This window comes from Hemiscyllium ocellatum, chromosome 21 (assembly GCF_020745735.1).
Source record: "Hemiscyllium ocellatum isolate sHemOce1 chromosome 21, sHemOce1.pat.X.cur, whole genome shotgun sequence".
NCBI lineage: Eukaryota > Metazoa > Chordata > Chondrichthyes > Orectolobiformes > Hemiscylliidae > Hemiscyllium > Hemiscyllium ocellatum.
Window position 1 is genome coordinate 65,824,754 of NC_083421.1, and position 13,983 is coordinate 65,838,736.

General features: G+C 47.0%; 1 protein-coding gene across 1 annotated transcript in view; it reads right to left on the bottom strand.

Moving 5' to 3' along the window:
* LOC132825773 (uncharacterized) overlaps nt 1–13,983 on the bottom strand; it is a 43,463-nt gene that overhangs the window by 17,817 nt on the left and 11,663 nt on the right. Inside the window, exons 2-7 of the mRNA XM_060841237.1 lie at nt 11,506–11,624; nt 11,084–11,231; nt 9,271–9,433; nt 7,484–7,706; nt 5,453–5,646; nt 129–213 (exon numbers count right to left, since the gene is read on the bottom strand). Coding sequence (XP_060697220.1) covers nt 129–213; nt 5,453–5,646; nt 7,484–7,706; nt 9,271–9,433; nt 11,084–11,231; nt 11,506–11,624 — 932 coding nt within the window. The remainder of the gene's footprint in view (nt 1–128; nt 214–5,452; nt 5,647–7,483; nt 7,707–9,270; nt 9,434–11,083; nt 11,232–11,505; nt 11,625–13,983) is intronic.

The window sequence follows — 13,983 nt, forward strand, 5'->3', positions numbered from 1 at the left end:
TCTCATTCTCTCTCTCTCTCTCACACACACACACACTCTCACACACACACATACCCATACCTACGCGTGTGTGTTTCTCTGGGAAGCCCCTCCCAGCTGCAGGGAGTGATGATGTAATAGAAGCTCACCCATGATATTGGCTGGGATCAATGACAGGAAGCAATATGGAGGATTGAGCCAGATGGCTCCAGCTACAAAAGGAGCAGCAGCAACCTGCGTCAAACACAGAGGATTAGACACCAACAAACACGCACCCTTGACATCTCCCAAAACCCTCAATCACAGCCTTCAACTCCCTCAAGAAGTAATTCCAAATCATAGCTAGCACCAATCACTTTCCCCTGTGGTTCTGATCATTCAGATCCATTCGTGGGGTGGCGTCAATGGATAAGGTCTCTATCAGGAACCAGATATTGTCCCACCACACCGCCATCCCTCCCCAGTATCTCAAACATGACCCATTTACCAAAGGCACTGTACCCTGTGATCACTAATCAGACACTCAGCAGCAAGTGGGTCACCAGGTTATGGGACAAAGGGTCACTATCAGGTCACTTTTCACAAATGTGGACAGCTCAATGGCATAGGCTCCACGTTGAGATCAGCAGCAGCTAAGGCCGGTGGGGGGCGGGGGGAGGGGGAGCGGGGGGGGGAGGCGGGAGGGGGGGAGAGTAGTGGGGGGTGGAGAGCGAGGTGGTGGAGTATTGTCCTGGAAAAGACACTTTGGAATGTTTCAGGGCACATTTCAAAAAGATAAGGCTTGACAAAACTGAAAACTTGAACTTAAACAAAACAATCCCAAACAAATATCTTGATAATTTTAACAAATGACCTAGAAACATATGACCAGTAAAATGTACCAGGCAACAGAACTAACTAATATCTGGGTTTTGCAACATAGATTAAGGCTCTGTGGCTTTGGGTTGGCAAAATGGCTCAGTGGTTAGCACTGCTGCCTCACAGCATCAGGGACCCAGGTTCAATTCCTGCCTCGGGCAACTGTCTGGGTGGAGTTTGTACATTCTCCCTGTGGGTGCTCCGGTTCCCTCCCACAGTCCAGGGCATGGTTAGGAAAATGGGACTGGGATATCATAGCAATTACAGAAATATTGCTCAGTGAGGGGCAGGACTGGCAGCTTAATGTTCCAGGATACAAATGCTACAGGAGGGACAGAAAGGGAGGAGGGGGAGTGGCATTTTTGATAAGGGATAGCATTACAGCTGTGCTGAGGGAGGACATTCCCAGAAATACATCCAGGGAAGTTATTTGGGTGGAACTGAGAAATAAGAAATGGATGATCACGTTATTGGGATTGTATTATAGACCCCCTAATGGTCAGAGGGAAATTGAGAAACAAACTTGTAAGGAGATCTCAGTGGGCGGCACGGTGGCACAGTGGTTAGCACTGCTGCCTCACAGCGCCAGGGACCTGGGTTCAATTCCCGCCTCAGGCGACTGACTGTGTGGAGTTTGCACGTTCTCCCCGTGTCTGCGTGGGTTTCCTCCGGGTGCTCCGGTTTCCTCCCACAGTCCAAAGATGTGCGGGTCAGGTGAATTGGCCATGCTAAATTGCCCGTAGTGTTAGGTAAGGGGTAAATGTAGGGGTATGGGTGGGTTACGCTTCGGCGGGTCGGTGTGGACTTGTTGGGCTGAAGGGCCTGTTTCCACACTATAAGTAATCTAATCTAATCTGTAGGAATAATAGGGTAGTTATGGTAGGGCATTTTAACTTTCCAAACATAGACTGGGACTGCCATAGTGTTAAAGGTTTAGATAGAGAGGACTTTGTTAAGTGTGTACAAGACAATTTTCTGATTCAGTATGTGGATGTACCTACTAGAGAAGGTGCAAAACTTGACCTACTCTTGGGAAATAAGGCAGGGCAGGTGACTGAGGTGTCAGTGGGGGAGCACTTTGGGGTCAGCGCCATAATTCTATTAGATTTAAAATAGTGATGGAAAAGGATAGACCAGATCTAAAAGTTGAAGTTCTAAATTGGAGAAAGGCTGACTTTGATGGTATTAGACAAAAACTTTCGAAAGCTGATTGGGGGCAGATACTCGCAGGTAAAGGGACGGCTGGAAAATGGGAAGCCTTCAGAAATGAGATAACAAGAATCCAGAGAAAGTATATTCCTGTCAGGGTGAAAGGGAAGGCTGGTAGGTATAGGGAATGCTGGATGACTAAAGAAATTGAGGGTTTTTTTAAGAAAAAGAAGGAAGCATATTTCAGGTATAGATAGGATAGATCGAGTGAATTCTTAGAAGAGTATAAAGGAAGTAGGAGTATACTTAAGAAGGAAATCAGGAGGGCAAAATGGGGACATGAGATAGCTTTGGCAAATAGAATTAAGGAGAATCCAAAGGGTTTTTATAAAAATGTTAAGGATAAAAGGGTAACTAGGAAGAGAATAGGGCCCCTCAAAGATCAGCAAGGCGGCCTTTGTGTGGAGCCACAGAAAATGGGGGAGATTCTAAATGAGTATTTTGCATCAGTATTTACTGTGGAAAAGGATATGGAAGATATAGACTGTAGGGAAATAGCTGGTGACATCTTGAAAAATGTCCAGATTACAGAGGAGGAAGTGCTGGATGTCTTGAAACGCATAAAGGTGGATAAATCCCCAGGACCCCATCAGGTGTACCCGAGAACTCTGTGGGAAGCTAGAGAAGTGATTGCTGGGCCTCTTGCTGAGATATTTGTATCTCAATAGTCACAGGTGAGGTGCCGGAAGACTGGATGTTGGCAAACGTGGTGCCACTGTTTAAGAAGGGCGGTAAGGACAAGCCAGGGAACTATAGACTGGTGAGCCTGACCTCAGTGGTGGGCAAGTTGTTGGAGGGAATCCTGAGGGATAGAATGTACATGTATTTGGAAAGGCAAGGACTGATTAGGGATAGTCAACATGGCTTTGTGCGTGGGAAATCATGTCTCACAAACTTGATTGAGTTTTTTGAAGAAGTAACAAAGAGGATTGATGAGGGCAGAGCAGTAGATGTGATCTATATGGACTTCAGTAAGGCATTCGACAAGTTCCCCATGGGAGACTGATTAGCAAGGTTAGATCTCATGGAATACAGGGAGAACTAGCCATTTGGATACAGAACTGGCTCAAAGGTAGAAGACAGAGGGTGGTGGTGGAGGGTTGTTTTTCAGACTGGAGGCCTGTGACCAGTGGAGTTCCACAAGGATCGGTGCTGGGTCCTCTACTTTGTGTCATTTACATAAATGACTTGGATGTGAGCATAAGAGGTACAGTTAGTAAGTTTGCAGATGACACCAAAATTTAAGGTTTAGTGCACAGCGAAGAGGGTTACCTCAGATTACAACAGGATCTGGACCAGATGGGCCAATGGGCTGAGAAGTGGCAGATGGAGTTTAATTCAGATAATTGCGAGGTGCTGCATTTTGGGAAAGCAAATCTTAGCAGGACTTATACATTTAATGGTAAGGTCCTGGGGAGTGTTGCTGAACAAAGAGACCTTGGAGTGCAGGTTCATAGCTCCTTGAAAGTGGAGTCACAGGTAGATAGGATAGTGAAGAAGGCGTTTGGTATGCTTTCCTTTATTGGTCAGAATATTGAGTACAGGAGTTGGGAGGTCATGTTGCGGCTGTACAGGACATTGGTTAGGCCACTGTTGGAATATTGCGTGCAATTTTGGTCTCCTTCCTATCGGAAAGATATTGTGAAATGTGAAGGGTTCAGAAAGGATTTACAAGGATGTTGCCAGGGTTGGAGGATTTGAGCTACAGGGAGAGGCTGAACAGGCTGGGGCTGTTTTCCCTGGAGCATTGGAGGCTGAGGGGTGATCTTATAGAGGTTTACAAAATTGAGGGATATGGATAGGGTAAATAGACAAAGTCTTTTGCCTGGGATCGGGGAGTCCAGAACTAGAGGGCATAGGTTCAGGGTGAGAGGGGAAAGATATAAAAGAGACCTAACGGGCAACGTTTTCACACAGAGGGTGGTACGTGTGTGGAATGAGCTGCCAGAGGATGTGGTGGAGGCTGGTACAATTGCAACATTTAAGAAGCATTTGGATGGGTATATGAATAGGAAGGGTTTGGAGAGATATGGGCCGGGTGCTGGCAGGTGGGACTAGGTTGGGTTGGGATATCTGGTCGGCATGGACGGGTTGGACTGAAGGGTCTGTTTTCATGCTCTACATCTCTATGGGTCTATGTGTAGGCCAGATGAATTGGCTAAATTGCCCATAATATTCAGGGATGTATAGTGAGGTGCATTAGGCAGGAGCTGAAAATGTGTTGCTGGAAAAGCGCAGCAGGTCAGGCAGCATCCAATGAACAGGAGAATCGATGTTTCGGGCATGAGCCCTTCCTGAAGAAGAGCTCATGCCCGAAACCTCGATTCTCCTGTTCCTTGGATGCTGCCTGACCTGCTGCGCTTTTCCAGCAACACATTTTCAGCTCTGATCTCCAGCATCTGCAGTCCTCACTTTCTCCTGCATTAGGCAGGAGTAAATGTAGAATAATAGGGTAGGGGAATGGGTCTGAGAGGGTTACTCTTTGGATGGTTTGCGTGGACTTGTTGAGCCGAAGGGCCTGATTCCACACTGTCGGGAATCTATGAAGCGAGAGGGAGGATTTGAGCTGATCCTGGGAATGGCCTTTACCAAACACTGACCTGTCTCCCCACCCAGGAGTAGCTGCAGAGCTCACCTCCGGAGAATTCATCAGAGGGCAAGGGGAGGGGAGCTTTCCTGCCTGTGTTTCCTCCCCTCCTAGTCCCCTTTGTCAATAAGGGTTAGAGAGGGAGGAGCAAGGAAAGGGCGATGTCCATCTAACATTCCCAGTCTCAGGTTCATACACTCTGGATCTTCGCTGCCTCCCTCACCTTCTCCAGATATATAGGTATCCAACCTCCATCATTCTCCTTCCCTCACCATTCTTGGCACTGACCCTCTGACAGTGCGGCACTCCCACAGCACTGACCCTTCGACAGTGCAGCCCTCCCTCAGCACTGACCCTCTGACAGTGCGGCACTCCCTCAGCCCAAAAGAGAAAATGCTGGAAAATCTCAGCAGGTCTGGCAGCGTCTGTAAGGAAAGAAAAGAGCTGACGTTTCGAGTCTAACTGACCCTTTATCAAAGCTGGAGACAATGGCTCGAGGCTCAGTGGTGTGGTCATGAATTTCCAGCATTTTCTCTTTTGGTTTCAGATTCCAGCATCCACAATAATTTGCTTTTATCCGGCACTCCCTCAGCACTGACCCTCTGACAGGATGGCCCTCCCTCAGTATCTCACTGTTAGTATTGACATGTTTTTTTGTTCCTGTGTCCTGAGGCACTTTGACTCAACGGTGCCTGTTTACCCCCATGCGGGAGGTAACTGGACAATAGGATTGTCTTGGGAGTGCCAATGGAATGAGGGTAGAGTGCAAAGGGGTCACAGATTGATGTTAGAGTGAAGAGGGGTCACAGATTCACTCACCTGACTGACAACCAGCACCCACACCCGGGCATGGATTCCACGTTGTTTCACTAGTTGGTCTGAGATGAGCCCTCCGGATAGGGCCCCAAGGCAACCTCCTACCAACGGTATCCATGACAACCAGCGACCCACGTCCACACCAGTGTGGTACAGATTGAAAAAGAGCTGGGTGTTGTAGGCCCAAACATAGCCTCCTGAAATCAGTAAACAGTTAATGTAAGGGACAGCTGATGTTAAGGCTCACTGACCCTTCACCTTCTGTAAATCAATTCCCAGAATTTGTCCAGCGAGGATATTGCCTTTGAGGATCTGACTGGGCCATTCCCAGGGTTTGGGATTGTTTGTGAGCTCAGGATGTAAGTGGACGGACTGGGTTCCTGTATGGTCAGAAAGGACAGCTCCATTCCTTCACTGTGTGACATCGGTAAACAACACTCACAATCCTGGGAATGATTTTCACCCAGTTAACAAATAACAAACACCTTCCAGCACGAATAACCCAGCTCCTGATATTTTATAATCCCCATGTTCAGGGATGGTTATGGGCACACTTCTGGAGCTGAGTGGATTTGAACTCGGGTCCCCTGGGCTCAGATGGAGGGCATCAGCACTCCTTCAGACTTCGGTAACCACCACCAAATTATCTGGGTGGGAGGGGTTCTAATTAAATTCATAAGGGGCAAGGCAACAATAATAAAATATAACAATATAACAATAATAAATAATAATTTATGGGCAGCACGGTGGCACAGTGGTTAGCACTGCTGCCTCACAGCGCCTGAAGACCCGGGTTCAATTCCCGACTCAGGCGACTGACTGTGTGGAGTTTGCACGTTCTCCCCGTGTCTGCGTGGGTTTCCTCCGGGTGCTCCGGTTTCCTCCCACAATCCAAAGATGTGCGGGTCAGGTGAATTGGCCATGCTAAATTGCCCGTAGTGTTAGGTAAGGGGTAATGTAGGGGTATGGGTGGGTTTCGCTTCGGCGGGTCGGTGTGGACTTGTTGGGCCGAAGGGCCTGTTTCCACACTGTAAGTCTAATCTAATCTAATCTAAAAACAGGAAGAGAGGGAAAAGGGGGCTGTGAAGGTTATACTAGAATAGGGTGGGAGGGGAAAATACCGCACTCCAACCCTCCTGGTGCCCACCTCACTCCCTCTGCAAGGACACCCAGGTGTGGCTGTAACCGTTGGCGACAAAGACCCTCTAGCTGGACCTGTTCATGGCCAGCTTTGGCCCGGCCTAGTACCAGGCCCAGGAGGAGGTGCAGTAAATCACTGTGGTTTCCAGGTGATTAATTTAGATGCACAGCCTGATAAGGGCAATGTAGACAATCAAAGGTGAAAGAGAGGTCACAAGAAAGTTCAAGAGCTAAACCAACCTTGGCATTACTAATCCATACCCACAATATACAGCTGTCTCCAACCCCAAATGGGTGGGGTATCAAAGGGTGTGGGGAGTAAACTGGGATTAGACTAGGTGTGATATTCAAGGGTGCAGAGAGTGAGGGGAGTGAATGGAATTAGATTGGATGGGTTAGTCAAGGGAATGGGGAGGAGAGTGGGATTAGACTGGGTGGGATATTAAAGGGAGTGGGGAGTGAGGGGGGAGAGTGGGATTAGACCGGGTGGGATATTAAAGGGAGTGGGGAGTGAGGGGGGAGAGTGGGATTAGACTGGGTGGGATATTAAAGGGAGTGGGGAGTGAGGGGGAGAATGGGATTAGACTGGGTGGGATATTAAAGGGAGCGGGGAGTGAGGGGGAGAGTGGGATTAGACTGGGTGGGATATTAAAGGGAGCGGGGTGTGAGGGGGGAGAGTGGGATTAGACTGGGTAGGATATTAAAGGGAGTGGGGAGTGAGGGGGAGAGTGGGATCAGGTTGGGTGGGATATTAAAGGGTTAGATTGGATGTGCTTGAAATTCCCAAGGCTCTGTGAAGCATTCTAACTTCCCTCAAAGCTGAAACGTTTCCTTGTTAGAACAAGGCAGGGTAAGTGTTATTTAAATACTGTTCTCTGTGTGCCACTCATTTACCTGCATTCCTGACTGACCCAGCGATACATAGTAACAGGAGGGAGGGTCTGATGAATGGCCTCAGACCCAGCAGTATTTTCTGTCCAATGATCTGTTTGAGGGTGCCTCTGGGTTTTGCCTCAGCGTTTACCTTCCCCTTCGGTGATTCACGAACACTCAGCAGCACAATAACACTGACAATAAACCCTGGGATGGCACCAATAATAAAGGACCATCTCCAACCCTGAGGGAAAACAAAATGTCAGCAAGTTCCTCTTCATTATCAGAAAGTCCCCATAAAATACAAACTTCTCTTGCTAAATCTTTATTTAGCCCTATGTTAGTTTCTCTTCCCTCATGGTGGTTAGGTTGGACTTGGTTTGAAATGACTCCACAGAGGCCAGTATCCCAACACCAGGTCCTCCTTTGTTTACATTGATCCAGCTCCCTCAGAGTGAACAGTATCTCTGACATTCCTGTTCCTATCTGTCAGCCAGGGCTCCATAATTGAACCAGATTAACAGCCCCAATCAAGGAACTGGTACAAAGTCCAGCTGGCTGATCCTGTTACAATCACTGCAGGCTCATGGTCAGAGTGGGTCACGGTGGATGAACAACGGCAGCTTTAGGCTCATCTGTCTCCTGCCAGAAGAAGTGGAGGAGACTGCTATAGTTACATTTAAAAGACATCTGGATGGGTATGTGAATAGGAAGGGGTTAGAGAGACTTAAGGCAAAAGCTGGTATATGGGACTAGAGTTATTTCAGAAATCTGGTCAGCATGGAGGAGTTGGCCCAGGATCTGTTTCTGTGCTGTACATCTCTACAATTCTGTGACTCCTCCCTGAACCCACTGCCCAATCACAGAAGATCCTAAAGTGCTTCACAACCAATGGAGTTCCTTCTGAACTGTGGTGATTGTTACAATGTAGGAAATGTGGGCAGCCAATTTGGACACAGCAAGATCCCATAAACAAACATTTTATGGTCACTTGATCACCTGCTTCTTTGTTGCTGGCTGAGGGATGAATATTTGCGGAAGGACGCAATGGTAAATTCTCTGCTTTTCCTGGAATCAATGGGATCTTTTACACAGAGCTTGTCCCCTCTCTCTCTTACCTCACTCCCCCACCCCCTCCACCCATTGTTCCAATTCCGGGCGGTTACTTTTGCTAATGCACCTGAGAGGACGATATACCAACCGTCTCTGTATTATGGTAGGCTGCAGCTGTCAATTCCAAATTAGATTGGTATGTTTCTAAACTAAACAATGGAGAGTAATGAGGAAGTTTCCAACAGCGCAGAGAACTGTACTAGGATTTGTTTAAATTGGTTTTGATTTTTTGTAAATTATTCCCAGTTTAAGACATCAAGATGCAGTATTTGTTTTCTTAGCTTTGACATTCTCTGCTTTCTATGATTTTATTTCTTTGGGATATTGTTTTGTGGATATTAAAGGTCAAGATGTTGGGGGATCCCATGATGATAAAATGGTGCTGAGATCAACAATGATCAAGTTGAAGGCAAAAATCAGCTTGAGGGGCCAAATGGCCTACTCTTACTCCTAGTTCCCATGTTCATTCCCTTAGAGGAGAGGGAGGAGTGGGAGCTTGGTTGTGAAAGACATTTTCAGCTGTGTCACTTGTCTAGGGGTCTGTGCCTTTGCGTTTCTGTGCTCTGAGATCCACTCACCTTCGGCTGTGTTTTATGATGAGGCCTAACCATAATCCTTTCACAGCCTCAACAGCAGATACTCCAACCACAGACACTGGGTCTGATAGTGCCAGTGAGATCAGATTCGAAGCTTACCTGCCCCAGGATGTTGGCATCGGTGACATAGTTGCCAACAGCATATGAGAGACTGTAGCCAGCGTAGATTCCCCAGTTATAGAAGCCCATTGCTGATCCTCGGGACTCCTTCGGGAAATAGTCCAAAATCAGACTGACAGCAAATGGCGTGCAGCCAGCCTCACTGTGGAACAGGACATCAAACATCATTCTCCAAAACCTTCCTGAATATTCTTGCTCCACAAAAGGCCATTCAGCCCACTGTCCCTGCGCCAGCTCTTTGAAAGATCCATCCAATCAGTCTCATCCACCTTTAGCCTGTAAATCTTTCCCCTTCAAGCATGTAACCAGTGGTCCCCTTTGTCAAAGTGCCTCCTCCCACTGCCCTCTCAGGCCACACACACCAGAACACAACTCACTGTGTCAAAACATTCCCCGCCTCTCATTCATTTCCCAATTCCTGCCTTTGGAAACATTTTCTCCTCATTCACTCGATCAAACACCACCCTGATTTTGAACAACTTGATTAAATCTTTCTTTAACATTCTTTGCTCCACAGTATACTATTACAGAGTCTCCAATGTCTGCACATTGACTACAGTCCCTCTCCTCCACACCCTAAGGTCAGACCTGAACCTATTCAATAGGTTTCATTGAGCACCCGGAGGAAATCCACACAGACACGGGGAGAATGTGCAAACTGCACACAGACAGTTACCTGAGGGTGGAATTGAACCCAGGTCCCTGGTGCTGTGAGGCAGCAGTGCTAACCACTGTGCCACCCCATTGATTTAAGGAAGGGTGGTAGAGGCAGGGAACATCAAGATATGTGAGAGGTTTTGGGAACAGCACCTGAGCACGCAAGGCTGTGGGCCAAGTACTGGAAAATGCAATTAGAATAGATAGATGTTTAATGGATGGTATGGACATGATAGGCCAAAGGGCCTCTTTCAGAGCTGTAAACCCTTTGTGACTTGAGCCAACTACGCCCCACAGCCCCTTCTCCAGACAACTCAGTTACATCTAGGAACCGCAGGGGCAGAAGGTGCAGGGAGGGGCACAGTAATGGGGCAGGGATAGGGCTTGGGCAGAGTAGTGGGGCAGGGATGGGAGAGGGGCAGAGTAATGGGGCAGGGATGGGGGATGGGCACAGTAATGGGGCAGGGATGGGCATAGTAATGGGACAGGGATGGGGGATGGGCACAGTAATGGGGCAGGGATGGGGGATGGGCACGGTAATGGGGCAGGGATGGGCATAGTAATGGGACAGGGATGGGGGGTGGGCACGGTAATGGGGCAGGGATAGGGCTTGGGCAGAGTAGTGGGGCAGGGATGGGAGAGGGGCAGAGTAATGGGGCAGGGATGGAGGATGGGCACGGTAATGGGGCAGGGATGGGGGAGGGGCAGAGTAATGGGGCTGGGATGGGGGATGGGCACGGTAATGGGGCAGGGATGGGGGATGGGCACGGTAATGGGGCAGGGATGGGGGAGGGGCAGAGTAATGGGGCAGGGATGGGGGATGGGCACGGTAATGGGACAGGGATGGGGGGTGGGCACAGTAATGGGGCAGGGATGGGGAGGGGCAGAGTAATGGGGCAGGGATGGGGGATGGGCACAGTAATGGGGCAGGGATGGGGGATGGGCACGGTAATGGGGCAGGGATGGGGGATGGGCACAGTAATGGGGCAGGGATGGGGGATGGGCACGGTAATGGGGCAGGGATGGGGGATGGGCACGGTAATGGGGCAGGGATGGAGGATGGGCACGGTAATGGGGCAGGGATGGGGGGACACACTCAGTGAGGGTATGAGAATGTGGAGGGCACAATCATCACCTGATCCCTTGGCCAAAGCGCAGAATCACCAGGTGCCAGTAGTGCTTGGCAAAAGCCATCAGCAACGTCATGAGGCTCCAGAGGAAGAGGCTGGCAGACAGGAAATTCTTCCGATTGACAGAATCTGCCACAAATCCAATGAAAATCCCTGGGGTAAAAACACAGAACGAGAGCAGAAAGACATTGCAGCATGAGCTGAAAGGAAGCTTTGAACCAATGGAGAATCTTTGCTTTCCAATCGGTGTACGGTGTGAAATCATAGCATGATCCACACCTGACCTTAATGTCGAGAGGAGAGTGAGATTCCTGCTCATTGACAACAAACAGGAAATCTGGACAAGGTGAGGATAGACTGGGCTGCCCACCAGACTGACAGAATCATCCAATCTGATCAATTTGATTTGTTTTATTGAGGTACTGACCTGTGAAGGTGAAAACGAAGATGAAGACAGGCCCAGCCACCACCTGGTACTCCCACCCCGATCCATCAAAGGTCCACTGACAATATTGGGTCTTGTTTTTATTCAGGAGAGACAGGCAGCTAGGAATCAATGGGAGTTCAGATTATGGAAAAAACAAAACTTTCAGAATTCACTGCCTCTCTTAACAATTCTGTTTCATAAAGTTCAAACAAAGTTCTTTCTTCTCCAGAACCAGCAACACTCTGTAACTGTTACCCGAACTCACAAACTGGTCATTCAGCATAGCAACAAGTCAGTCGAATACCATTCACACACACAACCTTACTCTATGTAGAGTTTGTGATGACAGGACTTGTGTGTCATTAAAAAAGAAAATACGTATCAAAAGTTTCCGTCTTGTACTCATTGGACGATTCATAAAAATACCAGTTTAAGGGGAAAACCAGCATTCATGCTGTTTGAAATGAGAGTGTGGACTCGATGGAAAGTGGACTCTAATTGATAGAGGTATTACAAAGGAAAATGTAGCAGTTAATGATGATTGACAGTTAACTGCTAGGCTTTGTTTAAAACTTAAACTGAGTAAAATGACTCAGATTTGTAATGGGGAGGGGGGAAATGAGCTAGTGAATGGATGTCAACGATTCTGTTGATACAGGTGCAGTACTTGTTCTTTCCTTCTGCTGTGAATAATGCACTAATACATGTCACACCCAACACTCGCAAGTACACCACACCGCAGCCCTGACTGCCAATCCCAAATTGGGTGTCTGTGGAACTGTTCTGGTAGGGGTAGTCTATAGCCCCCTTCTCCTACCCCCCCCACCCCCCCACCACCACCAACAGTAACTGTTGGGTGGAGCAAAGAATAAATCAGGAGTTAATGATGAAATGTAACAAAGGCAGTGCATTATCATGAATGACTTTAATCTTCATCGAGATTGGGATAGCTGGTTTGACAGAAATAGCCATGAGGACAAATTGATAGAGTTTCCTCAAACAATATGCCATGGATCCAACCAGAGATCAAGCTGTTTTGGATCTGGTGATGTGAAATGAAGCTTGTTTAATAAATAATGTAGAATAAAAAATCCTCTTGGAAACAGTCACCATAACAGGGTAGAATTTAGCATTTAGTTTGAGAGCAACAAACTTGGGTCAGAATCAAATGTATGAAACTGAAATCTGGATAATTACAAAGAAATGAGGGCAGAACTGGCTGGAGTGGAGTGGGAAAAGAGTTCAGTATCAAAGATGGTTGAGGAAAAATGGCAGGCATTTAAGAAAATAGTTCATGATTCACAACAAAGTTATATCCCAGTGAGGAAAAAGGATTCTAGGAAGGGAATAACAAATCATGGTTAACCAGGGAAGTTAAGGATTGTATCAAATTGAATTAAAAAAAATATACAATGTGGCATGGATTAGTGGTAAGCCAGAAGAGGAAAGTTTTAAAACAAAGAAAGGATGACTAAAAAGAGCAGGAAGAAGATAACCTATACAGGTAAACTTGCAAGTAATATCTAGATGGATAGCAAGAGCTTCTTTAAATATATAAAAATGGAAAATAGAGGCCAAAGGGAACATAGGCCTCTTTTAGAGACTTTGGCATGGGAAAATAATAATGGATATCCAGGAAATGGCAGAGGAGTTGAATTAATAATTTACATCAATCTTCACAGCAGAAAGCACTAATAGCATTCCAAACATTATGAAATTTTCAAGGGGCTGCAAAAAGTTAGCATAACTTTTATGTAGTTTTAGTGTAAGTTACTTTGGAATACTGCATACAGTTCTGGTCGCCACATTACCAAAAAAATATGGATGCTTTGGAGAGGGTGCAGAGGAGGTTCACCAGGATGTTGCCTGGTATGGAGGGTGCAAGCTATGAAGAGAAGTTGAGTAGATTAAGGTTATCTTCATTAGAAAGATGGAGCTTGAAGGGGGACCTGATTGAGGACTACAAAATCATGAGAGGTATAGTCAGGGTGATGCAAGATGCTTTTTCCTAGAGTGCAAGTCTCAATTACTAGGGGTCACGAGTTCAGAGTGAAAGGGAAGATATACGTGAAAATTCTTTATGCATAGGGTGCCTGGAATGTGTTGCCAGCAGAGGTGGTAGGGGTAGGAAATGATAGCGTCATTTAACATGCATCTAGACAGATATATAAATGGGCAGGGAGCAAAGGGATACAGATCCTTAGAAAATAGCACATTTAGATAGAGGATCTATCCTCTATAGGGATAGGGAATTCATGGAAGTGGATCCAAAGAAAGGGAATTCATGGAATGCTTACAGAATGGCTTTTTGGAACAGCTTGTCATGGAGCCCACAAGGGAGCAGACTATTCTGGACCTAGTGCTATGTAATGAACCAGACTTTATAAAAGATCTTAAAGTAAGGGAACACTTAGGAAGTAGCGATCATAATATGGTAGAGTTCAGTCTGGAGTTTGAAAGAGAGAAGGCAAAATCGGA